Consider the following 27,404-nt stretch of genomic DNA (forward strand, 5'->3'; position numbering starts at 1 on the left):
TGTTAATCCCATTTTGGATTAACAAACATGATCCTCTGATTGAGGACATTAATAAGGGTCATGAAATGGCACTATAAAAGTTATGAGATATTGGCCACCCAAGGCCTAGTAAGTAAGTTTTGTGTGCCCAAGTGTGAATAAGGGCCAAATGTATATAAGGCATTTTCTCATAATGAAAATACACAATTCCCTTTATGCTATAGAGAGCTCTCCCTTGTGTCTTGAGAGAGATTGAGAGGGAGAAAGAGCATTCTAGCATTGTTCCTCTTCTATGCTTATGTGGAAGAGTGAGAGAGAGAGAGTGATTGCCTTATGCGATGGTGCGAGCGACTCTACGACGATAGCGTGGAGGTGGAGCTTGGAGCTTAACAAGCGAGCTTGGAGGCCTCAAGGGACTCAAGTTCGAAGCATTGGTAAGTGCCCTACAACAGTTGTGATCTATTGCTCATCCTTTAGGTGAATGTGTTGAGTTCCCTCTTGGAGGTGTGGTAGCCCATAACATTTTTGGCATCGCTATTGGGAAAACACCTTTGTTTCTTCCGTTCTCTTGGAGTTTCAGCTCCCATTACATAAGATTCATGATTGTCCTTGCATTCTGGTTGTGCATTGTGTAGAAAATGAATGGATAAGATTTGTGTGGTAGGAAGAAATCATGAGAATTTGGTTGTGATGTTGTGTATGTGTGTGGTGGAGTGGTCTTAAAATAGAGCTTCACTATTTTTTCTTGTTAATTTGATATTTACATCATTAGAAACACCAACATGAACAAATAGTTTGGTGCTCTGTTTTTCTTCTTTTTTAAAAATTCATAAAAATAAAAAACATAAGGAGCCATTGACTATGCCAAGAACTTGCATTCCATTCCTTAGGCGTGGCACAATCAATTTGGGATCAAATGGATAAGTATTTTGCATCCACAAAACATAACTTTCAATGCGGGAAGTTCCACGTATAACTACAGAAAAAAGTTCACGTTGTGAACTTTTTCTGCAACTTCACGTTGCGAATCGCTCCCAAAATCAGTGCCACAATTAATGCCGCAAATCATAGGATTGCTTTGCAAAAAATAGGCAACCTTATCCTGACACCTTTGACATTGTGAAGTCTGACAAATTGTTGATCACGTGAAAGTTCAGAAAAATGTTCACGCCGTAAACTTTTTTAGAAAATCTTCACGGCATGAAACCCTTGGAAAATCTTCACAACGTAAACCCATTCTGAGTGCTCAATTGGGTATATGAATCCACATTTTATAAGCTTTTCAATTTCCTCTTGTACAATCTTTGCATACTTAGGATTCATTGGGTAGGGACGTTGCTGGACTGGTTTAGCAGTGCTAATCATTGGAATCGTGTGTTGCACCATAGAGGGTGGAACACCCTTCATATCATGATATGTCCAAGCAAATATGTCTTTGAATTCTTTAAGAAGCTTCTTCAGTGCAGCTTCTTCCGTCTTGGTGAGGTCTTGAGCAATAAAAACTGGTTTAGAGTCCTCACCCGGATCTGCTAAGTCTATCTCCTTAACTACCGTAGGGCCATCGTAGACACCGCTACTCCCATTGGTAGGCGTTCGTTGGGCTTTTGTGTAGACCACTTTACGTTTCCCTGTGATAAAGGATTTGAAATGCTCGGGTGTGGGGTGTAAGTCTACTGGTTCTTGTTGTGCCAAGCTTTTTTCTTTTAATTCCGCCTCCTTTTGTTGCTGAGCTAACTCTTGGTTTTGCCCCCTTCTCGCAGTACGACTTAGTTTCGGTTTCTCTTCCATTTCTGATTGGGCGACATCATGAGGTTGCGGAATACACCACATGACACTTTGGAGGTATTGTCCCCAATTATCCGCTAACTTCTGAGATGAGCGTCAATAGCTCTTACATAACTAAGCCATTCTGCAGTGGATCTCTCTTTGTTTATTGCAGTTCATACATTAGCTCGATAGCGTTGTCACTTATGTCTCGTTTTCTTCTTACCAAGTTTTTGATTTTTGTTTCTATTAGATTCGGACTCACTTGGTCGATCTTCACTTGTGTCCCCCTCACTTTCAGTTGAACTACAGGAGGTCACCATCCTAGGCCTTGAGCACATTGCTTCCACACTTGGGTGAATATTTGATTCATCCCCCCCATCATGCTCAGAGTCAGTTTCTTCTTGAGATTCAGACGTCTCAGAGTTGCATTAGTCAGAGTCTTCGCTATTGTCAGTGTCAAGGGAGTTTGCCACTTTCTTGCCATCAGGAGTCAAGTGCATAACACCTATCATGTTTATTGGCACTAACGGTGGCATATCTTGCCCCTCAGGTGTTACCCAACTTGCGTCTCTATTTCCCCATGTGTCTATGGTTGCCGCTAGGTGTACCTAATCCATGTTATCTGACTCAGTCATACCCGGTAGGACATCCATATAAGGAGAATCTTTCCCAACATCAGTCTCTTTTTTGCATGTATAGCAATACCTTAATGGGGTGGAGTGAATAGTGGTATCCGATCGATTATCGATGATAACCTTGCTTCCTCAAGGATGCGCGCGACCATTCTCAAGATCAACTCGAATGACAGAGTCCTGGAATTGTAGGTAGACATGGTTTTTCGACCAGTCACATGCACCATTTGTGCTTCCCTTATGAAAGAACGTCCTAAGATCATTTGATATGACATAGGATGCTTGGAGAAATCCATTACAATGAAGGTATGTCTTACCTTGTACCCCAGAACCTTGATTTTAAGGTCCCTTAACATTCCAATAGGTTTAGCAATAGTTCCATTTGCCATCTTAACCACTATGTTTGTGACTTCAAGGTGAGGTCTTCCCATAGATTCCCAACAGTTTTTAGTCACAATGCTCACTCCAGCACCACCATCAAGGATTCCCTTTAGAGTCAATCCCTTGGTAGTAATCGGGACGGTGGCATTAGATTCGTCACCTTCAAAGTACTGTCCCAACTTGTTAACAGGTATTTCAATGATCGAGTCTTCATCTAGGTTGGGTTGTAGATCCCAATGTCCCCCTTCATCTTGAAGCGTGTCGGGTCTATCCATATTTGCAAATTGTGGTAACCCCACCTTCAGTTCTCCATTGAGAAATGCCCGGAGAGCTAAGAATAGCTCAGGATCTCCGTATAACTTGGATATGATCGTGGTTCTGATTTCAAAGGACATGAAATCCATTAGCTTGGACACATTCAACGGTACTTTTCGAGATATCGCCCCTTGACTAGGGACTGGTGAAGATGGAATCACTTCCTCTTCAATGGGGTCGGGCATTTCCTCACTAAACATTCTTTCCAGCAAGAAGGGTGTTTGCCCACTTCCTGATGTCCTATCCTCACTTTCTTCCCGAATGATACTAGGTATAGCTAACGGTTTATGGCTCCTGTGAGGCTGAACTTGTGTAGGAAACACTGTGTCTGGAATTTTGATTCTTCTAGGGTCTGCTGACTCCAGTTCTCTTTGTGTTTCTTCCACCAAACCCCTTAAGTGTTGCACTTGTTCAATTTTCTCAACTGGGTTTGGGTAGGTTCCAATCTTTTTCTTGAGGGTTTTTGACCCATGTGGCTTGTCTTGGGGAGTCTCAGTCAGTTTGGGTGGTCGAGAGGGCATTAACTGACTTGGTTGTGGGGCCGAGGAAGTTTCCTTCTATTTTCCCTTATTTATGTATTCGCTTGATTCTCCTTCGTTGAGCTCGCGAGTGGGTTCCTCCCTTAAGGTAGTGGCTTTGGTCCCCATGGTTTCTATTGAATCGGAATCATCTTCAGGATCATTCATATACACGGGGTCATCTCCTATCCCTATGTTAGTCTTTGAACTAGGCTTGGAGCTCGTGGCATTAAGCGATCTCTTCCGCCGTGTTTTCTTTTTCTTTGCTCGAGCAATTGATGCAGTATCCCTCTCTTCAAGAATGTAGTTTTGATTTTGAAGCATTGACTGTGTAACTACATTCGCGGGTACAACAGGTGTGGTTCCTCGTGCCTGGTTGGTGACCTCAACCAAATTCAATGGCGTAATCTTGGGTGCACTAGGATTATGTGGACATTGAGCAATCAAATGATCTATTCCACAACCATTACATATAAGTACCGGCATTCCCGATGTGCTCCCTTGATTTGGTTACATTTGAGTAGCGATCTTCTGAGCCTATTAGGGCACTCCGCTACACAATGCGGTCCACCACAATCGTAGCATTGAAGAGGTGGTCTCCTTGCAAAGATATTAAGGTTTTGTCCTCTTGTGGGCGAGAGCAGCCGCTTGATATACAGGCTTGACTTGCCCGAAATGATCCTCCATGTAGTACTGGGGAGTCATTTCAAACGTATCAATCCCATATGGAGCAGTGGGGTCTATCTCCTCTTCATAATCCCCACACACACTATGTGACTCACAACCCATCTGGTTTATAGGGGTAATCCTTGGTGGATGTGGAGGTTGTGGTCCTAGCACTGGCAGTGGTAACGGCACAGACTGGACTACATTCGGGTTCCTTGGAACTATGTGCTGTGATGGTTGCTCGACAGGTGGTGCAGGCATCAGCGCGGGTACTTGAGGTGTGTTTGACCAGGCTAGTGGTGCCTGATTTGCCAACATATGCTTAAGTACTAGGCAATCCTTAGATTGATGGCCATACTTACCACATGCATTGCAATTCCCATTGAATTTGACTCTGAATGTGGGACATTCACTCGTGCTATGTGGTCCTAAGCAAACCGAACACCATTGTTGCTCTCTTCTTGGGTACATATGGCTATTTTGAGGAGCTCGATTACCCCTGAAGTATTCTTGGAGAGCCTTAGTAAGGTCAGTCATCACAGACATTTCGGATATCTTGGGCTCCTTGGCAATAGGTTTTACCATCATTGGCTCGTGCCCAGATACTTGCGAACTAACGGATTTTGTCTCCGAAGACACCTTTTTACCTGCAATCATCAAGTTGTCTTCTAACTGGATTGCATTGGCAGTGACTGCTTCCCACGTTGTAAGACCTCTAATGACTAGGCCATTGTATATGTCCTCGTGGTGCAATCCTCGAATGAATCTATCGAGCAGTTGGTTGTTATTGAAGCGCTCATCGGGAGTGCAGCGAGAATTTAGATGCTTCAATCGACTAATAAAGTCTCTCACTGACTCCCCTTCCTCGCATTCAGCTTTTTGGAGTTGAGATGCTACTCCCCAAAGCACACCCTCACGTATGTATTCTTTCAAGAACAATCTCTTGAGAGTGGGGTAGTGGGTACCCTCTTCAACCCTTAAGGTTCAATACCAATCTTCGGCCTTCCCACTCAAGGTTAAGCCTAAGGCTTTACACTTATGCAGCTCATTATGCTCTTCCAAGGAATCACACACGTGGCACTGGCACGCACTGTTGTAGGTACTATTCCACTAGGTAGTGGCGTCGTACTAACTACAGCGGTAACAAGTGCACTTTCCGTCATGCTCATCATTGGGGTAGGCATTGTGGATTCCTTAATGGAAAGTTGAGCCAAGGTTGGAAAGCTAAAGTTACTGCTTGTGGGCTCAACCTGCATTGAGACTCCAGGCGCGCGAAACAACATACGAAGGGTCTATGGGACTCACCGAGGGAGTCTCCAATTGTGATAGGGTTGGTTGTTTGGCCTTGCCCGTATCCAAAAATCTCATAGGGCCAGTGGAAACTAGGTTCACTCCCCTATTTTGCCTCTCAAATTGGATAATTCTATGAATAACCTCACATATCATTTGTTGTTGCTCCTCTAGATTAGTGGCGCTAGATGTAGATCATATGACTTCTAACCAACCTACATGATGGTATGTGTAACCCGTGTATAGGTCAGTTAGAGTCTCTGTGTGTAGATCATATTCCCAATTTTCATTGAGAAATATCCCATCCATACTTGGTGTGCCAAACGGTTCTCTTGAAGTGGACGCAATGTCACTTCTTATGGATCGACTTCTAGGGACCTCTACTTTAGGAAGAGCATCGGAAGGTGGTAGCTCAGTAGGGCCTTCATTAAACGAAGTGGGTAGAATATCCACATGGACACTCTTTGGGAGGGTAGGGTCTACATAAGATGTGTGGCGAATCTACTACCCCTCCTTCTTCGTTTACTTCACTTGTCGCATGTTCAGGGCGTGTAGCTCTACTAAAGGTCTCTATTAGACGACTAAACATGCTAGATCCGGGTTGTGGGACCCAAACTCGCATGTTTTGGCTTGTCTCCTCAGGGTTCTTGGTAGGGTGCCCTTCCATGGCTTCTGAGTCAGAGGACGAGTCACTATCAGCTATTCGTGGATCTTGGGTTGCACTTCCTTGGGTTCCCGCTGAAGGCCAAGATGCTAACGTGGAGGGATAGTGTGAGCCTGCGTAAACTGAAACGCCTTCTAGTGGCTCAGACTCTAGCACCCGACCAGAGCATAGATGCATGTGACATGGGTACCTTACGGGCATTGGTAACTACCCTTGAAACCCACACAAGTGGTTTCTTAGGTGTTTCGCACCCCGATTTTACTTGTTTTTATACTGTTTTTAACCCCCTTACTTATGGTCGAACTTGGACTAGGGCGTGTGATAGCTCGAGACGAACGTATCGTTTAAAGGATCCTATCGTGCTTAACAGCACAGTGTTTGCCTATCCGGAGCTCCCGTGGTCCTCAGAACAGTCTATTTGCTTGTGGGGGAAGGGTGAAGGCTTTATCCCACTTGCTCACTCCACTCCTTGGGGGGTGGGCTACATATAGAGCTCCTTGGGGGGTGGGCTACATATAGAGCTCCACTTCCCTTTAGCTTTCACTTGAAAGAAAGCTATGGAGGCTCACTCTCCTGTATCTATATATCAAAAGATCGAGGCCGGTCGAGGTCAATTGGGTGTTTTTTCTTTTCAAAATTTTTTTCTCAATTACAAAATTTCTTTCCTCTTCACGTTTTTTTTTTAAATTCAAATTTAATTTTACCTTTTCTTTTTTCTTTTTCTTTTTTTCTTCTTTTTTTTCTTTTTGAATAAAGTTTCTAGGGTTTGTTTTCTAGGGTTTGGACTTGGCCGCGGCACAGTTCACACACAGTGCAGGCCTATAAGGGATTCAGAAATCCCCCTCACAACGCAGAAAACCAGAAAACAGAGCGCAGAACAAGAAAACCAGGGAGACCAGGATTGCAGAAACAAATTACAGAACACGAAACAATGTCAACAAGATACACACAATCGCCTTTCCTACAGTATAAATTTCACTTCACGCAGCAGACCGAGCTACAAACTGGAGCTTGGTGCAGGGCATTTCCCCGGCCGACGCCAAAAATGTGCGCTTTTACCGCACGAGTCTGAGCTGGGAGCTTGCCAAACACCGTATGCAAGCCACGAATGGCTGCAAAGCATACAACCAGAAACCAGCAAGCTCAAACAGAAAGCAAAGGTGTGTCACTCACCGCTCAAACCGCCGTCGTGAAGGATTCTCGCGTTGCAGTGAAGAAGGAGCCGCCGTCGCCGCTCTACCGCCTCGCCATCGCCGTGCTGTCACACAGTGCTCGATCGCTCTCTCTCTCTCACACATACGCAAGAGAAGGGGACCAAGAAGAAGATAAGGCAAGAGCACACTTTGCATTCAACACATTGAGAATGAGAGTTTTAGGGCTACATTTGACTCTTATAGGTGACTTAGCCGTTCACACATGGGCGCCCATACATGGCCGGCTGATCCTAACCCTTATCCTGCTGATATTCAAGGTGTGCCTCTCATCGGTGATCACCCAATCCCTTTATCCTTTACCTGTGGTGCCGACAAGCCTGGCCCATGACTCAGAATACTTAAATTAATTACATGACGTAAAACATAGTACGTCTCAATGTCCGTCTCATAGGTTAACACCATCCCTAGGAAATGAATAAATGGACTCATCCTGTGCAACCTCCTCAAAAATTCTTGACACAAGGTTTCCTTGAGATCCCTCTTTCGACTCTTCTGGAATTGGAGTAAGTACATCCAATTATCTTTCCCTTGTCAGTTTGTTTCTTAGATACATTGTATCCCTAGCCCAATTAGCTCGTATTTTGGCTTCATAAAGTCGTTGACACTCTTCTACTAGGACATAAGGTTTCCTTGAGATCCCTCTTTTGACTCTTCTGGAATTGGAGTAAGTACATCCAATTATCTTTCCCTTGTCAGTTTGTTTCTTGGATACATTGTATCCCTAGCCCAGTTAGCTCGTATTTTGACTTCGTGAAGTCATTGACACTCTTCTACTAGGGCACTAGCTTCTTTAAGCTTTCTTATCTCTTCTTCAACATTTGGGTATTCATCAATTCCCTTAGGGGTTGCTGGTTTTTCTCCTTACGCCTCTTGGTCAAGTTCATCTGGTTTTAGTGCTTGATCACTCTCTTCTCTTGATTGAGTGGATCCGATGTCAATAGTATCTTCTTTAGATACATCCTAAATTGTGACCCTGGTGTCACCTTTACCCACTTTTTTCACCCTCTGTCTCTCCTACTAGTTCTAGAAGTGGTGGCATCTGCTAGGTTCTTCCCTTTGTCCCCTAGTTGGGCTTGGGATCATGTCAGGACATTTAGTGGTGTGGTGTTTCCAAGTTGCACAGTTATGGTCCAGATAATGGCCTGGTTAGAAGTGGAAGCAAAACCACTTGCGCGGTATGGGCAATCTTTGATCAAATGATCAATCCCACATTTAGTACAAGTAAGTATGGCATATCATTAGGTGGTGTAGTCAATCTGAGTTTGATGCGTATGAACCACATTCTTGTTCGTACATTCTGCTATTCGATGAGGTCCACCGCAACCAAAACATTATAGTGGCCCTCTTTTCATATTTGCGTTTATGTCCTTACCTTTCCATTGTACCGTGGTTTGAAACACTAGTAATGGCGTGTTATTCTGTAAGAAATAAAATTCTAGTGCAATATCCGTAGCTTCCTCATAGTAATCACCATTGATTTCTACCTCACGCACCATTTCAACATCCTTTGATGACTCCTCAATTAGTACTTGGTTGATTTTAGCCTGTGGTGGTAGAGCAAGTAGCGACAGAGGTGAATAGGAAGGGTTTGGCTATCCTACAATGATTTGCACAAGTGGTGTTGGTAAAGCCAGTGGTGCTCTGGATGCTGGCAGTTGTGCTACAGTTTGGAACCTCGAATACCTGCACATGAAGATATCATGATTCCCTAATTTTACACAATGAGCACAATAGAGTAATGGCCTTACTCTTAACTATGGGCATTAGTGGTAGTGTGATTCAATCTACACATAGAACACCATACCAAATCCCTATAAGGGTAAAGATGGGTATGCCCATGCCCTGATGCTTCTCTTCCATCCTTCACCTTCAATTTGTCTAGTATGGCATTACTGAGTTTGTTGTCCACAGTCATGTTCCCAACTTGCTTGCTCCGAGTTCCTGTTTCTTGGTGAAGTCATTGCTGCCAAAGATATTTTGACATCTTCAGGTTGTGGCAATTCTAGCATATTATCTTCATATTCGATTGCCAACTTACAACATGCATCCAGAGTAGCTAGTCGGGCTAATACTAGATAATCATGCATTTTGTCATCTCGGACTCCTCTCCAGAAGTAGGGTAATAATTGATCATCAGGTAACCTCTCCCGTAGTTTACATCTTGAATTCAAGTGGTTAGCTGAGATACATAGTCTCGTATAGACTCATTTTCTTTCTGTTTAATATTATGCAGTTGTCCCACAGGACTCCATCTATCACCATTTCAGGCAAAGCTTGGCACAAACACATTCTTGAGCCGAGTGAAATTGATCTTATCTTCTGGCTTGAGGGTTTGAAACCACTGATTAGCTTTTATTTCTAGGGTCAGTGAGAAGGCATGAATCCAGGTTACATTAGTTACTGGCCCGCAAGTTTTGCATGTGGACTCAAAGATCTCCACATGTTAGATTGGGTTCCCATCCCCTGAGAACTTTCGTATGAGCTTTGAAATGATGTGTGGCTTCATTTGGGTTGGTCTGGATTCTAGACCAGTGCCTAGTTCGTTGACCATTCCTCAGCCCATTTTCGTAGCCATATTCAACAAATCTATCCTTGTGGCCACATTAAGTCACCAAGCGTTCGCTCTCCTCCTCAAGTACTCGCCACCACTGGTGGATGAAGAACAGTTGGGCAGGTTCATTCGGGGACTGAACGAACCTTTGAATATCCTAGTGAAGAATGCCAAGCCAGTTTCCATGGCCGAAGCAGTGCGGGTCACAAACCCTTCCTCCGCTCTTGGCTCTTCATTAATGGGCTCTAAATTTGGAATGTCTCCCTCAGTCCTACCCATAACTATTTCTTGTTCTTTACCACATGATTGAAATACATTCACATTTTCCATTTTCTTTTGTTCAACCCTAGCCCTTCGAGTATTGAGCTCTTGTTTCCTTAAGCTCAATTCTCGCAGTTGTCATTCTACTTCAACCCTTTTCACATCTAGTTTCACTTCCTCTGAGGTTGGGAAGAATACTTGACCTATCTTGGCTGCACTTTCCAAGTCTCTTCTCATTCTAAGAATGCCAGTGTTAGACAGCCTAGAACTTGAAGGTTGGGTTGGTAATTCTTGCCTTGGACCTAGTTTAACACATTGGTTGATGGACCCGTGCTGCCTGTAGATTGTGCTTCCTCATCGTTGCTGGTTTGGAGACCGAAAAATCCTTGGGCTATATCAATGATACCACTAGATCTTACAGGGGAGGGTTTCTCCTCGTCCCCAAACCCAGCAAATCCTAGCCCTTCTTCCATGGATTCTTCACTACTTGTCTCGACAGTGGCTAGATTCCTTAAGACACTCAATTAAGTGCTCACTGAGTGGCCTGAACCAACACTCTTTTGATAGGGAGATCCTGGGTTATTTGATGCACTCTGTCGTCGAGAGTGAGGTCGTCTCCGATGAGCTTTCTAGACCTCAAGTGCATGTGAATGTGATTTGATAAGCTAATTTGCTACCCCAATTGAATTTTGGTAAGGTACTGTCAATCTGATTTTTCTTTGTTTTTTGTGGTCGTGAGACTGCAGATAACAATTTACATCGTGAGATCCAAATCGTTCATGTCGTGAAATGGTAAGTAGTTCACGTTGTGAATTAATTTCTGTACTCTCACGTGCTTCAATTATTACTTTGGATTCACAAGTCAACATTACCTTGATCTAATTTTACTGGTCTCAATGTGCTCAATTAAGGCACTTCCCTAACCTTAATCTAACAAAACTAGGTTTGTGAACTAAGTCTGGTTACGTTATGAAACTGTAGATAACAATTCACATTGTGAAATGGTAAACAGCTCACGCTAAAAGCTACGCCGTTCACGTCATGAGATCTAATTCGTTCACGCCATGAGATGTCTAAGAATCGTTCACGTCGTAAGATCTAAATCGTTCACGTCGTAAACTATATAGTGTTTCACGTCGTGAAGCATTCTCTGCTAGTTCATGGATTACAATTTTATCAGAACCATTGTGTCAAAGATGTCAGGATAAGACGACCTATTTTTAGCAAGGTAATCCTGTGATTTGTGACACTGATTATGATTCATGCCGTGAGATAGTAGGAAGTAGTTCACATCGTGAATTATTTTCCTACACTTTCACGTGTAAAGTTCTCGCATCAAACAGAGAGGAGTTTGGGTGCAAATTACATATCCAGATACTCCAAAATGATTGTGCTAAACATAAGAAATGTAATGCAAGTTCAACCAATGGCTCCTTATTTTTGTGATTTTTGTGGATTTTTTCAAAGAAACAAAAATAGAGTATCACCCTGCTCGTTCACGTTCACAAATTTGGTGATACAAATAGCAAAATTCAAAGTAAAAAATAGTGGAGCTTTCCTCTAAGGTCACCCCAGTACTCACTTACACAACAAAAGCAACCAATTTCTCACAAACCTTCACTTCCACTCGAACCTTATCCATTCACTCCATACACAATCCACTACCAGAATGCAAAGGCAATGATGAAACTTGTGTAATGGGAGCTAAAACTCAAAGAGAATGGAAGAAACAAAGGTGTTTCCCCGACAGCGGCACCAAAAATGTTATGGTCTACCAGACCTCCAAGAAGGAACTCTATGCATTCACTTTTAGAAGAAGCAATAGAACACAACTATCGTGGAACTTACCAATGCTTTGAGCTCATGTCCCTTGAGGTCTCCAAGCTCACTTGAGAAGCTCCAATCCTCCAAACTTCACCTCCACATTGTCATCACCGTAGAGTTGCTCACACCACCACACAAGGCAATCTCTCTCTCTCACTTCACCACACAAGGCAATCTCTCTCTCTCACTTCACCACACAAGCATGCAAGTATAGAGAAGGCACATGTGCTAGAATACTCTCTCACACACACTCTCTCTCTCTCTCTCAAGACAAAGTAAGAACTCTCATAGAACAAAGGGGGATTGTGTCTCTTCATTATGAGAAAATACCTTATATACAATTGGCCCTTATTCACACTTGGGCCCAAAACTTACTAACTAAGGCCTTGGGTGGCCGATATCTCATAATGTTACAATCTTTATAGTGCCTTTACATGACACTTATTAATGTCCTCAAATGGAGGAGCATAACTGTTACTCCTAACTAGGATTAACACCCACTATCACTTTCCTAGTTTAAGTGGACACCCAAATCTAGTAATTATATTCTCGTAAAGAAATTTGGTTATTACTCTAGCATTAGCCTGTGGTAACCTAGGACTCAACCCATTTGATATACAATAGTGTGTAATGGTAATAATTCTGATTTCTTCAAGAGCTGCTGGACTAATCGGTCCACCAAAGTCAATGCCTATTTCTCAAATGGTTGTAAAGGTACTATAGGGTGCAAGGGCATTTTATCATGGTTGTGAATCCTAATGAATTACTTATATTCATCATTAAAGCTTTTTATAAATTCAATAATTCAATTAGATCTCCAAACAAAGTCGGCCATAAGCCTGCTCAAGGACATCGACATATTCAACTTCTTGAGAACAGTGCCTCTTTGCATTAGAGCCTACTGAGAAACGTCAACTAGCCACATCGGAGTGCACTTGCTCAAGGACATTGACGTACTTGAATTCTTAAGAATAGCACCTTATGATCCTATCTTAGCCTAGCTTGTACAATTGCCTTGCAAATCAACTAGTAAGGGGCTGTCTTTTTGGGACCGTGCTCAAGGGGTCACTCTGGGGAAGACTGTTAGCCCAAATACTGGATGATCTCTTCATCCCATTTTGAATAGTGGGGCATCCGGTAATTTATCCTCCACTATGACTTTCAGTTCTCCATTAGGGATATGTGACAAGTGGTTGGCATGCACGTGATGTTATGAGCCCTTTCACACATGGTCCACCGTGAAATCAAAATCTAGTAAGATCAAAATCCCTCTAGTTATCCTTCCCATAGGGCAAGGCTTCTTGACCAAGTAAAGAAGTGCTTAATGGTCTATGACCACAAATTTGTTCGCCAAAAGATAATGGTAGTATTTATTTATAGCATAGACCATTGAGAGTCATTTCTTTTCTGTGGTGGTGTAGTTCTATTTGGCATCATTCAATTGGTGGAATCATTTAATGGGTATAGTTCTCTTCAGCATCATTCAATTGGGTGACTGGAAAAGATAATAGATCTTAGGATTTGTGCACTTGTTGCAAAGGCTTTCTTGAGAGTGTTATAGGCTTTTTGAAAATCATTTGTCCACTTAAAAATGATGAGTAGTCTATACAAGGATCTAGCTATGTCAGCATACAAGATTATGAATCTTCTGTAATATCTGACATGTCCAGTTTATGGATGGCGGGAGCTCAAGAATCTGCTTTACTTTACCTTGCTATCATTTGTAGAAATGCCATGTTTTGAAATAATGTGGCCAAGTATCACCCCATGTCTTACCCAAAACTTGTATTTAAGTGGGTTGGGGAATATATTTGTACAGTCTGCATTTTTAAAATACCTTCCTCAGGCACCAAAGGTGTGCTTTCCATTTGGAATTGATGCAAAGGTCATCCATGAAAACCTCAAGTAACTCCCTAAGGTATTCCTTATATGCCATGCACATAAGCTTTAAAAAGTGCCTGGGGCATTGGATAGACCAAATGGCATAACTCTTTACACAATACAATCATATATTAATCACTTGGGTCTATCTCCACTTGATTATTTCTCAAAAACCCATCAAGAAAGTTATCAGCCTCCTTGCCTGCTACTCGTTCCAGCATATGCTCATTAAATGGTAATTGGTAAATAGTCCTTCACCATGGTTGCATTAACCTTTTTGAGATATAAAGACAAACCCGAATCTTTCCATTTTTCGTTAAGCACTATGACTATTAGGGATAGCCATTCAGTATGCTTTATCTCACAAATGAATCTAGCTTCAATAAGTTTGCGAATTTTATCTTTGACCATTCTATAGTATTTTGAATTTATCTACTGGATGACTAATAGGCCCCGTGCTTTAATGGCTTTGCCCCTTTAATAATGGGAATAGTGTGTTTGACCACATTTGGAGGTACTCCCTTTATATCAATGCATTTACAAGTGAAGCAGCCTTGGAATTCTATGAGTAGGTCAATGAGGTCTTTTTCTTCTTTTGGTGGAGATAGGTCTTTCCCAATGTATACTGGTTTCGGATCTTTATCAAGTCCTACTAGGACCTTGTTAACTTGAGTCGATCCATCGTAAGATGTTCCAAGCTTCCCAATAGGGGTTCTCTTTGCCTTCTCAAAATGTACACCTATACGTTTTGAAGTACTAGCACGTGTCTAAGATCTTCCATGCTAGCACTCTTCGAGCACGTATGCAAGCAAACTAGAGAACAATTTTCTGTGTTTTGGTCAAAAAATCCAAGTTTTTCCTCTAATTCCTTACTTAATGGTGCATGTTTTTGGATTTTTAATTTGATAGGATGCTTTCACTTTTCCTAACCTATCTAGTAGTATGATCAATGCAACCTAATGGTATTAACGGTGAGATTAACTCCTAAAATGAACAAAAAATTAGAATTTTACAAATTCAAGACGAGAAGAGCAAGAATTGAAATGGAAATATAATTGAACACTTACTTGTAATTATGCAACTTGTGCTTGAAGAGTTGCTTCATACTCCATTGCACCAAGGTATCCAAATAAACCAAAAAACAAATAAAAAACAAGAGCTAAACACCACCACCAATTGGTGGATTTGCACTTCAACCAAGCTATGTCAATACTCCAAATGCAAAGTATATTAAGGGAGTCATAAGTGTTCAAAGATGTAAGTTCACACCATCTCTAAGGTATACAAAGCCTTGGAAAATGTGCGCATGTTTGGTGGAAAGTGATTCCTACATCAAAGGAGGAATCTCAGGTCATCGTCTTCTCTGGAAGCTGTTCTGCAGAGTTGACCTAACCGATGCAATTTAGCTGTTTGGGAACTGCAGAGTTCTAGTCGCACCTACCTAATTACATCAGCGGAGATGAAGCCTCAATCATGACTTGGAGACAACGAGCTATTCACCTACTACCGGGACTATTATAAAAGCCCATCTTGTATGCAACTACTAATAGTGAACAAGATAGCGAACAAAAGCCACCCCTACTGAGTGTGTAGTCTAAGCCTAACACTCATTGCACTATATGAATTGTCAGATCTAAGCTAATTGAGCTCCTTAGTACTAGGCTAGGATTTTGGGGATTAGCCCATCCATAGTAAGAGTCTGAGTTTCTTGTACTTCATATGATAACAATGCCGATTCAATTTCAACTTGATCATTCTATCTGATTGCTGGTTGTTGTGCTGCATTTCCTCTTCCCCACCATTTTAACACTAAGAAAAGGTTCTTCCCCAGTGGCACCAAATATGTTCACCAATTTAAGACCACTTAAGTCTTTCAAGATAGAGAGAATAAGAAGAAGAATGCAATAATCTTACCAGCTTACATCTCTATCCACTCTTAGTAGGGTCCTGAAACTTGCCTTCATTGTTGTTGAGACGAAGGAGCTTTGCAAATGGGTTGGGAGCAGAGAGAGAGAGAGAGAGAGAGAGAGAGAGAGAGAGAGCTATGGAAAGCTCAAGCTCTACTTTAATGCCTTAGTGAGTGAGAGCATATAGGAGAAGGGGAAAGGGAAAGGGAGAGGAGAATATGCATCATCATTACTCACCCTTACAATTCCTAAGCATAAAGGAAAAGGGGAGAGAAGGGTAGAGGGAGAAGAGAACATGCATCAACGTCATTACTCACCCACACAATCCCTAAGAAAGCATGCAAGAAAGAAGAAGAGAAAGTATACAAGCAACCTCATCACAAGAGCAAGAAACTCAAACTCAATTGTGAGAATGGGATTATGTTTTTTCTCATTAGTCAAATTGTCTTATATACAAGACTTGTATATTACCTGACTGCCCAATCAATGTCCGGGGATCCAGGGGCCCAATAAGCTAGCCTATGCTGATTCCTTAGTCAATGTATTTGAATTACACAAGTCATAGGCTCACTTTTGACTTTCGTCCAGCATTACACGTCATAAACTCAGTTTTGACTATTGTTTGGCATTACACAAGTCATAAGCTGAAAGATTTCCCTTAATCATTGTACATGAGGGCATTGCGCAATATAAAAATATTGATCGAAGGTGTTGCCGCTCATTCAGAGTAATGTTAGCCAATGTGATTAATGGCCACTTTATATGTATCATGCTATGGGGCCTAGGCATAATATCTTATCATACCAAGAAGGTATAGACCACACCATCATCTACCCATGTAAATCATTCATCGGTGGTCATGGTGCTCATTCCACCAATAAAAGAGCATGGGATGTTTCTACCAAATGCATAAACTTGAAACACTTCCATAATAGAAGGCCTCACATGAAGAACTTCTACTTTGTACCCACCTTCCATGTCACCTCAATAAGCTATCTACCACTCTAGGGCTAACCAAAGCTTATCACCAATATGCCCAATGCCTAATATACCACTGCAGATTGGTCATATATCTATCACTTAATCTCACTTCATGGCATATCCTAGGCTATCACACCTCTCTAATATCACAATAGCTTCATCACCACCCTTAGGATGCAAGTACATGCTCACCACATTAGAAAGGGGGGGCTATGTTAAGCACTTTGTATGTTAACATGGTTTCACGTGCTTGACCTGCCATAAGGCGATTGCCATCTTACTTGCTCGTGAATGGGCACTTATCTTTTACAAGAGGATGCTAGAATACATAGAGTGTATAGACACTTATCTTTTAAAAGACGGTACTAAAATATAAAACGAATAGACACTTATCTTTTATAAGAGGATACTGGAATATATCAATCATATAGACACTTATCTTTTATAAGACAGTGCTAGAATATATAAAGCAAATAGACACTTATCTTTTATAAGAAGATGCTACATATAAAGCGGCCTTACCATGAGTTTTGTGAAATAGGGAAGTCTAAAGACATACTTACTTAAGACTAAAGTAATCGTTGGCCAATGGCATAAGTGCGAAGCCCAAGTGGGTCATCCAATGTCCAAAACACTAGTTGAGCTTGATATCTCAACATAAACGCGAGTGGGTCATCCAATGTCCGAAGCACTAATTGAGCTCGATAGGGCAGAAATGAGCTAACAAAACACACACGTGAGTGGAGGAATAACGAAACCCTTGGAAACAAGAGCCGCTACTACGGGCCTCCGAGCTCTCGATTCACTAATTGGCTTTCTTAACATCACCTTAAATTTTATAAAGAAGGCATTCAATCGTGCGTATTTTTGGGCATACCTCCACTCAAGGAGTGGGAGCAGGATCTTGAACCTCAAGGTTCGCTCTCACAGGAAGAAGTTAAACCATGTCTAATGCCATAATATTTCAAGCATACATGATAGTGTCAATCCTCAGTGGGATCTCAAACCTCAAGGTTTGCTCCCATATACAAAGTGGTCAAACCATGTCGTTGATGCCATACTGTTTCAAACATATGGTGTCAATCCTAAGCTGGGATTATCATAAGTAAACCATGATCGCGAGACAACAGCTGCAATTAATGGAAATGGGACATGTCCCTTTTGTTGTACCACCAGGGATAAATGTTCCACAATACACACAACAACAAGCACACACAACATAAGTAGGAGTCATGCTCTCCACATAAGCCCATTATAGAAGCACCTTTATCCACAAAACCAAGTTCCAGTTCTTCTTCGTTTAGATGAGGAACATGAAACCTAGGAAAGGGTAAAGAGTTAATGTATGGGACTACCTCATTATAAAGGGACCCATGTGAGAATTCATAGAGTGTGTCCTCAGCCATTAGCGAGCCAACAGTCTCAAAGCCAGGTCGATGGAGGACAAGTGCCATTGGAAACCGCATAACCCAACCCCATTGGTGGGAAAGAGATCTCACACCTTGAAACAAAAGGGTTTTGCGCAACCACCTCCTTACGTTTTACCACCCCATGCATATCCAGAAGATATGTTGATGATGGCGCTCAAAATGGGAAGGGGGTTGCAAACAACATAGCACACCAAAGGCCCAGAGTTGGGCAAAGCCAATCCACATCTCAATGATGATGACCAAATTTGATGGAATTGGAGATTCCATTCAATACCTAGAGAAGTTTGATCAAATTTGCAAGGCCATGAGATGGGCTTGATGATCCGACCAAGATTTACTCATTCGGCCTTTACCTTGAATGCAAAGCATACTAGTGGTTTAGGTCTCTAAACTCACTTGAAAAATGCTAATTTACAAGGTCTTAAGACATACATTCATAGTGGGATTCTTGACCAGTGGAGTCAAATGGAGCCCAATTGCACAGATCCATAACCTCAAGCAGGAGGAGGAAGAAACCATGGGGGACTACATTACTAAAACTAAGTATCTCCACGTAAGACGAGGAACACAGAACCTGAGGAAGGGTAAAGAGTCAATGTTTGGGACTACCTCATCATAAAGGGATCCACGTGTGCATCCATGGAGTGTGTTCTCAACCATTAGCGAGCCAGCAGTCTCAAAGTCAGGTTGATGGAGGACAAGTGCCATTGGAAACCACGATACATAATTTAGTGAATTAAAACCACAGCCAAATCATCATTCAAAAATTTACCTTGTGGAGGGACATATGCTAATGTGGAGATGAGGATTCCAAAATGAGAAACTCAAGCTTAGAGCCATCCTATGGTGTAGTGTAGCTATATCTCACCTTATTTGGTGGGAGACATTGTATAATTTTGGTGGAGATAAAATAAAGGCAACTTGTTTGCGAGCATGTGTGCAAGGATACTTTATAAAATCTATACTCATTCTTTGATGGAATCAATTATTTTATGTGGTTTAGTGAAAAACAATGAACAGATAGAATGCCACTACGTATCCCAACATAATGTACACTTGCTCTAAGTGGATCAATTATAGTGCAAGGTATAAATTATATAATTACACGAGGTTATGGGTCTCATCTATTATGGTGTTAATTTACATCATATTGTATATTAACAAGCTATGTAGTCATTTTGGTTAACCTCCTCAAACATATGTAATGGGTGGGGTTCTGTTGCTTTGTGATTGGTTGTGTCTTGTATCAACTCTTTTTGGGTTTACCTCTATGGTTGTAACTAGGTTTTGAACTTGGGTCTATACTTTTGTAAAGTTACCTATTCTTTTGACAGTATATTGATTTCTCACCAAAAAAAAGAAGCTTGGATAGGAAAGAGAGAGACTAGCAAAAGAAAAACAAGTTTTCCTTAAAAGAACACATGTATTCATTAACTAGGAATTGAGGTTCATAAAAAAGAATAACCAAATTGATGTGTACTCTCTCCCATGGAAAAAGCTACAAAAAATTGTTTCTTATTATGTAAATGCAATTGAGAGAGGAGGGTATTGGAGGAAATTTCATATGTTGAGGCACGAGGTTGGAGAATTGGAAGTCACACGGGCGCAGGAGGCCAGTGGGACAAGTGTGACCATTTTGGTCCTCATGTATGTAGGGTAGGTCCACATTCGTAGATGCTGGGACCGTCCTGCCGGCATGTGACCAATGAGCTTTTCTCATTTTCCACAGCTGCCATACTTGAGGCCACCCAAGCTCTGTCAATCCTTTTCCTCTCTCTCTCTCTCTCTCCCTTTTTTCACATCAATTCACCCACGCACAACCCTCCGTCTCCGCACACGACAAAAGCTTCTGCAAAGCTCTTTGGGTCAATCTTTTCCTGTATCGTATCAGGGGCTCTATCGTGTTAGTACTACAACTACTTTCGTAGCTCAGTAAGGTAGCAGAGAAGGGTTTCTTGTTTTGAGCCTCACATATGGCGGTGCATCCTGGGACGGCCGAGATGCTGGGCACTGTGGCGGACGCGACCGCGGCCTCTGCCGCAGAGGATATGTCGAAGAAGGTGAGAAAGCCCTACACCATCACTAAATCGAGGGAGAGCTGGACCGAGCAGGAGCATGACAAATTTCTCGAAGCCCTTCAGCTGTAAGTGCCCTCCTCTTACCTGTCTACTGTTTCAAGTCTTACGGTTTGCGCAAATTTTAGGATTTGCGGACAATATGCCGGCACCATTCATCGATTTCGTTAAGCAGAATAGCCTCTCTTTCGTCCTTAAATGATAGCCTGAACATCTGTTGGTGTGCCCCAAACGGAGAAGCTTAAATGAGAAGGTTTGCCGGCACTGAAGGGCATGGATGCAGATGTCTCATAGACGCAGATTGTCGGTGACGAAAAAACTCTTGCATCATCTAGCAGTTAGTTAAAAGTCACTTTTTTAGCCACTCTCTCTCAAATGCAAAAAATAAGAGCCGGCCACATGGCAAGGCTGCGGCTGATTGGCTCATGAAGTCCTTGGTTCATTTTTTCTGGTGAGCTCATTGATAGACCTTCTTCTGGCAGAGAAAGGGCAATCTTTGAGGATAAAGTGCAGTGAGTGCTATGAATGCAAAGCAAAAATCTTATCTGTCTGTCAATTAAAGTAGTACACAGGGACGAAAGAGGGCTGTGAAGATTTGAAAAGTTAGGCAAAATGGTGAAATCAGAGGCTGATTGGGCTGTTCAGCAACCTAGCTTCCTTCTAGCCTCCATCTTTGTAGCTCTAGATCAGCCATCCAAGCTCCCTTCATAGGAGCACATAGGTTTGGAACTTAAGATTGACTTGGACTTGTGACACCCTTCCTTTCCCCCCAAATTAGCCAAGGGAGGGGATAAATAACATTTATTTATTAAGGCAAAATCTTTATCCTTCAATCAACGTAAGAGCTTCTTTTATGTGTGGATGTCTAGAAATGGAGGCCAAAATTTTGTCAAATCCAATGTCATTTGGGCATGCTGACTTGGGCTTGAGATTCATGGACCATGGGATGGGATGGCCATGCCACTGCAACACAGCACACATTTGAGTTGAGGCTTGACTTGTTTAGCAAGCACATTAGGGCTCAAGTATCAAATTGGAGCACCATTACCTCTGTTTTTTCAATGGGGTTGGTAGACTTCGCATGTGGATCTTGTCTTGAGATTGTGGGGCCTAGAGGAGCACTCGGATGGGTGCAAACTTGTGGCAAGCGTGAAGGTCACTTGTGACTCACATTATTGTTGTAAAGGAGATCCCAAGCGTAGAACAGACACGGATGGCCACTGCCCCCCCCCCCCCCCCTCCAATCCCATGTGAACCACAAAGGTTTGTGGAGGGACGGAAGGGGCCAAGGTCTAATTGCCCCTTTATTCTATGGTCAAGGACCCTTAGCTTAGGCATATGGGATAAACCATTTCCACCTGGCAGCTGGTGATGACGACTCTTCCAACACTCCCCCTGGCGTCAAAACCCGGCTCCACAATGATCACGAACAAAGGTTACAACAAATTGATGGCTTGGCTCAGAGGCACGACATCAGCTTAGGCTTAGAGGCGACGAGGCTTGGTCAGGGCTGCAGATGCTTGGCTCAAAGGCCATGGCGAGCTTGGGCGCAGAGGCTTTACTACGAGCTTGGCTTGGCTCAGCCCAGCAGCGTGTACACACAAGCGGGAGCAAGGCAAAGCAGAGCACCAACTCTGATACCATGTTGTAAAGGAGATCCCAGGCGTAGAACAGACACGGATGGCCATTGCCGGCTAGGCCCCCCCTTCCTCCAATCCCATGTGAACCATAAAGGTTTGTAACTTTGTGGAGGATTGGAAGGGGCCAAGGGCTAATTGCCCCTTTATTCTATGGTCAAGGACCCTTAGCTTAGGCATATGGCATAAACCATTTCCACGTGGCAGCTGGTGATGATGACTCTTCCAACAATTATTGGTTGGTGGATGGGGAAGGGTCATATCGACCCAGCCTCCATCTACGACTTGGTGGGGGGCAGAGAGGACACATGTGGTCCATTTATATAGTCCAACTCCAGCCTAGCCACTCCATAGTTATTTGCCTCACTATCTACCGCATCCTAGCATCTTTTAGCATGCAATCGTCCATCTCAGCTCTTGATCACCCATTGAGCTCCCTTCACAAGAGCACATGGGTGTGGGGAATTATAGCCATTTATTGTATCACATGATAAAAGATTATTATTCTTCATCTCTCAAATTATGCAATTTGTGTAACTCGCAGGCGGTGGGTGGTGCCCAGGGGACTAGGGCCTTTGACACACTTGTTGATACCATCAATGCATATTAAAACATTTAAACATGGCCACAACCTTAATACATATCCATCATCACTTTGCATAAAACATAAAACTGGACAAAACATCCACAAATGCTGAAAATGGAGCTTGCACGTGTGACACCGCATAGAGGCCGGAATGGGCCGACCCCCCCTCCCCCCTTGGAGTATTTTATTACCCAAGGAGAATAATATCATGTACAAGCTTTGAGGGCCTTACTCTCCCCACGGGAGATGCCGGATTATCCCTATACAAATACCATAACACAACCCAACACAAGGCTACCAAGCCGGAACATAGGCTGTAGAAATGCCGAGCCAACAATATAATCCATATACCTCCATGTGGGTACTGATTCTTCCCCAAAAACCACGGGTCTTCATGCAATAGAGTTGGTACAGCAAGTACAACTCTCCATTCAGCCGGTACAGTATGTATAATGGCTGGTACAGCAAGTACAGTGGTTGGTATAGCAGGTACAGTGGCTGGTACAACCGGTACGGTGGTTGGTACAGCATGTACAGTAAGTACAAATGCCGGTACAGTAGGTACAATGACTAGTACATCAAGTACAGTGGTTGGTACAGTCGGTACGGTGGCTGGTACAGTAGGTACAGAGGTTGGTACAGCCGGTCCGGTGCGGTGGCTGGTACAGCAGGTACAAAGGCTGGTACAGCCGGTCGGGTGGTTGGTATAGCAGGTACAACAAGTACAAATGTTGGTGCAACAAGTACAATGGCTAGAAATCATGATAAATGATTAAATTCCCTTGCCTTCAGTATTTCTTCGCGATGGAAGCCTCCAAAACAGTCCCCAACAGCCGGTATTCTTCATGGGCAGCCTTCAAGAGAGAGAGAAAGAGAGTAGCCATCATTAGGGCAGCCTTCAATGGTGGTAGAGGCTAGTGTGGAGCAAGAGAGCCTCCATTAATGAAGAGAGAGGGCTCCAATTTATAGATTTGGGCCTCCCATGAGCTAAAATGGCAAGAGAAGGCTACGATGACAAGTGGAGAGCCACACAATAGCTGAAGTGACAAGTGTGAGGCCACTTGTCTCACTTTGATCCACTTTCTAACAAATGTCAGGCCACTTGTCTCACTTTGGTCCACCTCCTTGCCACATGTCCCAATCTAAGAGATGGGTCCTTCCATAAACTTTATCTCTAAAAATATCCCAAATGGTAGACATTCTGTCATAGGCACTTTGCCAACTCTTGGTATCTGCTCAATTCCAGATGTAATGACGCGAACAGAATTTCCATCGGAGTCGGGCCAAAAATAGCAACTCTCCTAAATTTTAGGAATGTGGTCCTTTGTATTCTAGGATAATCCCCCATTCTCAAAGCTTGTACTTTCCAAATATTTAAACATCCTGGAGTCCACCAGACCCCTTTCAGACTGGGAAATGTCCAGGCTGGTGACAATTTGAGTTTAAGTTTTGTGCTCTGAAAGATCCTATTTGCCTCATTGTCTATTGCACCCTAGCATCTTTAGCATGCAATCGTCCATCTCAACTCTTGATCACCCATTGAAGCTCCCTTCACAAGAGCACATGGGTGTGGGGGCTTATAGCCATTTATTGTATCACATCAATAAAAGATTATTATTTGTCATGTCTCAAATTGTGTAATTTGAGTTTAAGTTTTGTGCTAAAGATCCTATTTGCGTGATTGACTATTGCACCCTAGTATCTTTTAGTATGCAATCGTCCATCTCTATCACCATTTGGCCAACCAACTGGGCCACCCTTACTTTCTCATTATATGTATACATTGGACTGGCGTCCATGGCTGTTGTACAGGGGATTGATGCCACTCATATGATATTGTAGATTTGGCTTTCCGTTGGGACTCGTGCCTGAGTGAAATACTTGGAGGATTGGTGTTCCACTGGGTCTGACACCTTGTGTACTTGCTTGGAACACATCTATTTTGGTATATTCTCATGAACGGGGATTGTCCATACTAATTTCGCATTGCATAGCATCTTTATGTGCTTACCCTCAAATTGAATTTGCATATTGTTTTTATGCTTGCTTGACGAATGTGTTGTTCTGGGTAAGGGGATGCCCGCTTGTGAACCTTGCGTGTGAAACTGTTTGTTGACATGGTTATGTGGCATGTGACAGGTGTTAAGTATTGGTCATAACTGAGCCTTAGGATCTGGCTGTGTACACACTTTATTAAGTTTTGAGCAGCCAAAACTTACCTATAAATTATGACCAGCGCTGTGTTCGCACGCTGATGTCTTGAGGTGGACAAAGCTCAATGTCCACCGCCTAGACTATCCCCTTTGTTCAAAGAGAGCAACCAGCCATGTGTCAATCCCAACTTGGACTCCAACTCACTTTCCCGTTTTGCCCAATACCTAGGGTGGACATCTTGTCAGCTCTCTCTTCTCCCCTCTCTCTAGAAGTTGGTGCCCCTTTCAAGAGGCTCTATGGACATGCTTTCCACGATCAGGAGGGGTAGCACAGTGGACTACATCATGGGGTCCATGGAGACCACATAGGCAGTGACATCTTTCACCATCCCCCCCTGTCCTATTGGTGCGGATCACACATACCTCTTACTGTCACTGGCGAGCTCCACACTAGCACCCACACAGCTCACATAGGCATGGCATACAACTTTCTACTTCACCCATGACCTGGCAGACAATTTGGAATGCCATTATTGTGGCAAGAAGGGACACATTAAAAAGCAATGCTACAAATGGAAAAATGATCAAAAAGAAAAGGGAAAAGGCAAAGACAAAGAGAAAGATGAAGCCAAAGATGTAAAGCCAAAGGGCAAAAGTGGAGTCAAGATTGAAGAAATCAATGTGTCACATGCAGGTGGCAGTGAGGATGAAATCCTATTTACGTCTTCACTTGATGCCCATTCACTTCTTACAAGTGGTCATGGTATGCACTCATGGATCATTGATTCAGGTGCCTCCTTTCATGTCACAGGTTGCAGAGACTTGTTTGTCAGGTATACTGCTGGCAATGAAGGAGTGGTTTATTTGGGTGATAACCATGCATGCAAGATTCTTGGCAGAGGTGATGTGAGGCTTGTATTTTCAGATGGCTCACAGCTTATGCTCCATGATGTCAGGCATGTGCTTGAGATCAAGAAGAATCTGCTTTCTACTGGACAGCTTGATGATGCTGATTATATTACCACATTTGGTAGTGGAAAGTGGAAGATTAGTAAGGGCTCACTGGTTGTTGCCAGAGGCTCTAAGGTGGACACTCTTTATTTCATGCATGTAGGTGTTTGTCACCATGCTAATGTAAATGCAACCGAGCTGCCGGAAATTTCTATGTGGCATAGCCGGTTGGGACACATGAGTGTCAAAGGAATGGAGCAATTGTCTCGTTTGGGTTACTTGCCTTCTCTAAAGTTTTCAAGTTTTCAGTTTTGTGAGCATTGTATATATGGCAGGCAACTGCAGTGCCCCCACAAGAAAGCTCTTGGACAGAAAGATGCTCAGTTAGAGCTTGTGCATACAGATGTATGTGAGATGCCTCAGCTTTCTTTGGGAGGGGCAAAATATTTTGTGTCTTTTATAGATGATGCCACACGCAAGGTGTGGGTCTATCCTCTTCGTTTGAAGAGTGATACATTCTCAGTGTTTCAGAAGTTTGTTGCTCTTGTTGAGAATCAAACTGGCAAAACACTGAAGGCTTTGCGTTCCGACAATGGTGGAGAGTACATGTCCAAACAGTTTCAGGACTTTTGTGATGCTAAAGGCATCAAGAGGGAGCTCTCTACTCCTTATGATCCTCCACAAAACGGGACAGCAGAGAGAATGAACAGGACCATTCAGGAGAAGGTCCGTTCTATGTTGTCACATGCTGCATTACCTCATGGTTTTTGGGCTGAAGCTGTTATGACAGCCGTTCACCTTATAAATAGGTCACCTAACACGAGGCTTGGTGGGAAAGTGCCAGAGGAAGTATGGACAGGGAAGCCTCCGTCATACAAGCACTTGAGAGTGTTTGGTTGCGTTGCGTACGTGCACATACGCAGGGAAATGCGCACCAAACTTGATCCTAAGTCTCACAAATGCATATTCCTAGGATATGGTGACATAGGTGAAATGGGGTATAGACTTTGGGATCCCATGAATAGAAAGATCATACGCAGCAATGATGTCATTTTTGATGAAACATGCATGTATAAGGAGCCTGCAAGGCAACAGGAGCCTGGCAGAGTCATCTTTGATGATGATGGACATCATGGACAACAACAAAGGGCTGTAAATCAGCCATTACAGCAGGAAAACCAGCCCTTAAATGGTGCTGAAAATGGTCCAAATGGACAGCCAGAGATGGCAGAAGATATCCCTATGGATATACCACAGTTAGAGGAGATACCGGGCATGATTTTTCAGCCTTATGGCATGGAACAGGAGCCACCAATGGGTGATATGCAGGCTGGATGGGATGCCTTGAGAATGGCACCACTTCCATTCTTTCTTGAAGGCGATGGGAGGCCTTGAGAATCGCACCACTGCTATTTTTCCTTGAATCTAAAGGAGAATGATAGTGGCGCCATTCTCCCCTTCAAGGTGGTGATGGAAGTCCTTGAGAATGGCACCACTGCTATTCTTCCTTGAATGCTAGGGAGAATGGTAGTAGTGTCTTTCTCCCCACCATGAAGGTGATCGGAGGCCTTGAGAATGGCACCACTACCATGAAGGTGATCGGAGGCCTTGAGAATGGCACCACTACCATTCTTCCATAAATATAAGGGAGAATGGTAGTGGTACCATTCTCCCCATAAAGGTGATGGGAGGCCTTGAGAATTGCACCACTGCCATTATTCCTTGAATGTAAGGGAGAATG

The 27,404-nt window shown here is 43.0% G+C and overlaps 1 protein-coding gene across 4 annotated transcripts in view; it reads left to right on the forward strand.

Annotated features, from left to right (window-relative positions):
• The first annotated feature begins 20,059 nt into the window (after positions 1 to 20,059).
• Positions 20,060 to 27,404, forward strand: part of LOC147622961 (protein REVEILLE 6-like) — a 61,859-nt gene continuing 54,514 nt past the window's right edge. For all 4 annotated transcript variants that reach the window (XM_086822573.1, XM_086822575.1, XM_086822574.1 and 1 more), the window contains exon 1: positions 20,060 to 20,404. In XM_086822573.1, the coding sequence (XP_086678699.1) occupies positions 20,235 to 20,404 (170 nt within the window). In that variant the 5' untranslated portion in view covers positions 20,060 to 20,234. The remainder of the gene's footprint in view (positions 20,405 to 27,404) is intronic.

The sequence above is a fragment of the Cibotium barometz genome, chromosome 28 (assembly GCF_041138505.1).
Source record: "Cibotium barometz isolate CiBa-2024 chromosome 28, ASM4113850v1, whole genome shotgun sequence".
NCBI lineage: Eukaryota > Viridiplantae > Streptophyta > Polypodiopsida > Cyatheales > Cibotiaceae > Cibotium > Cibotium barometz.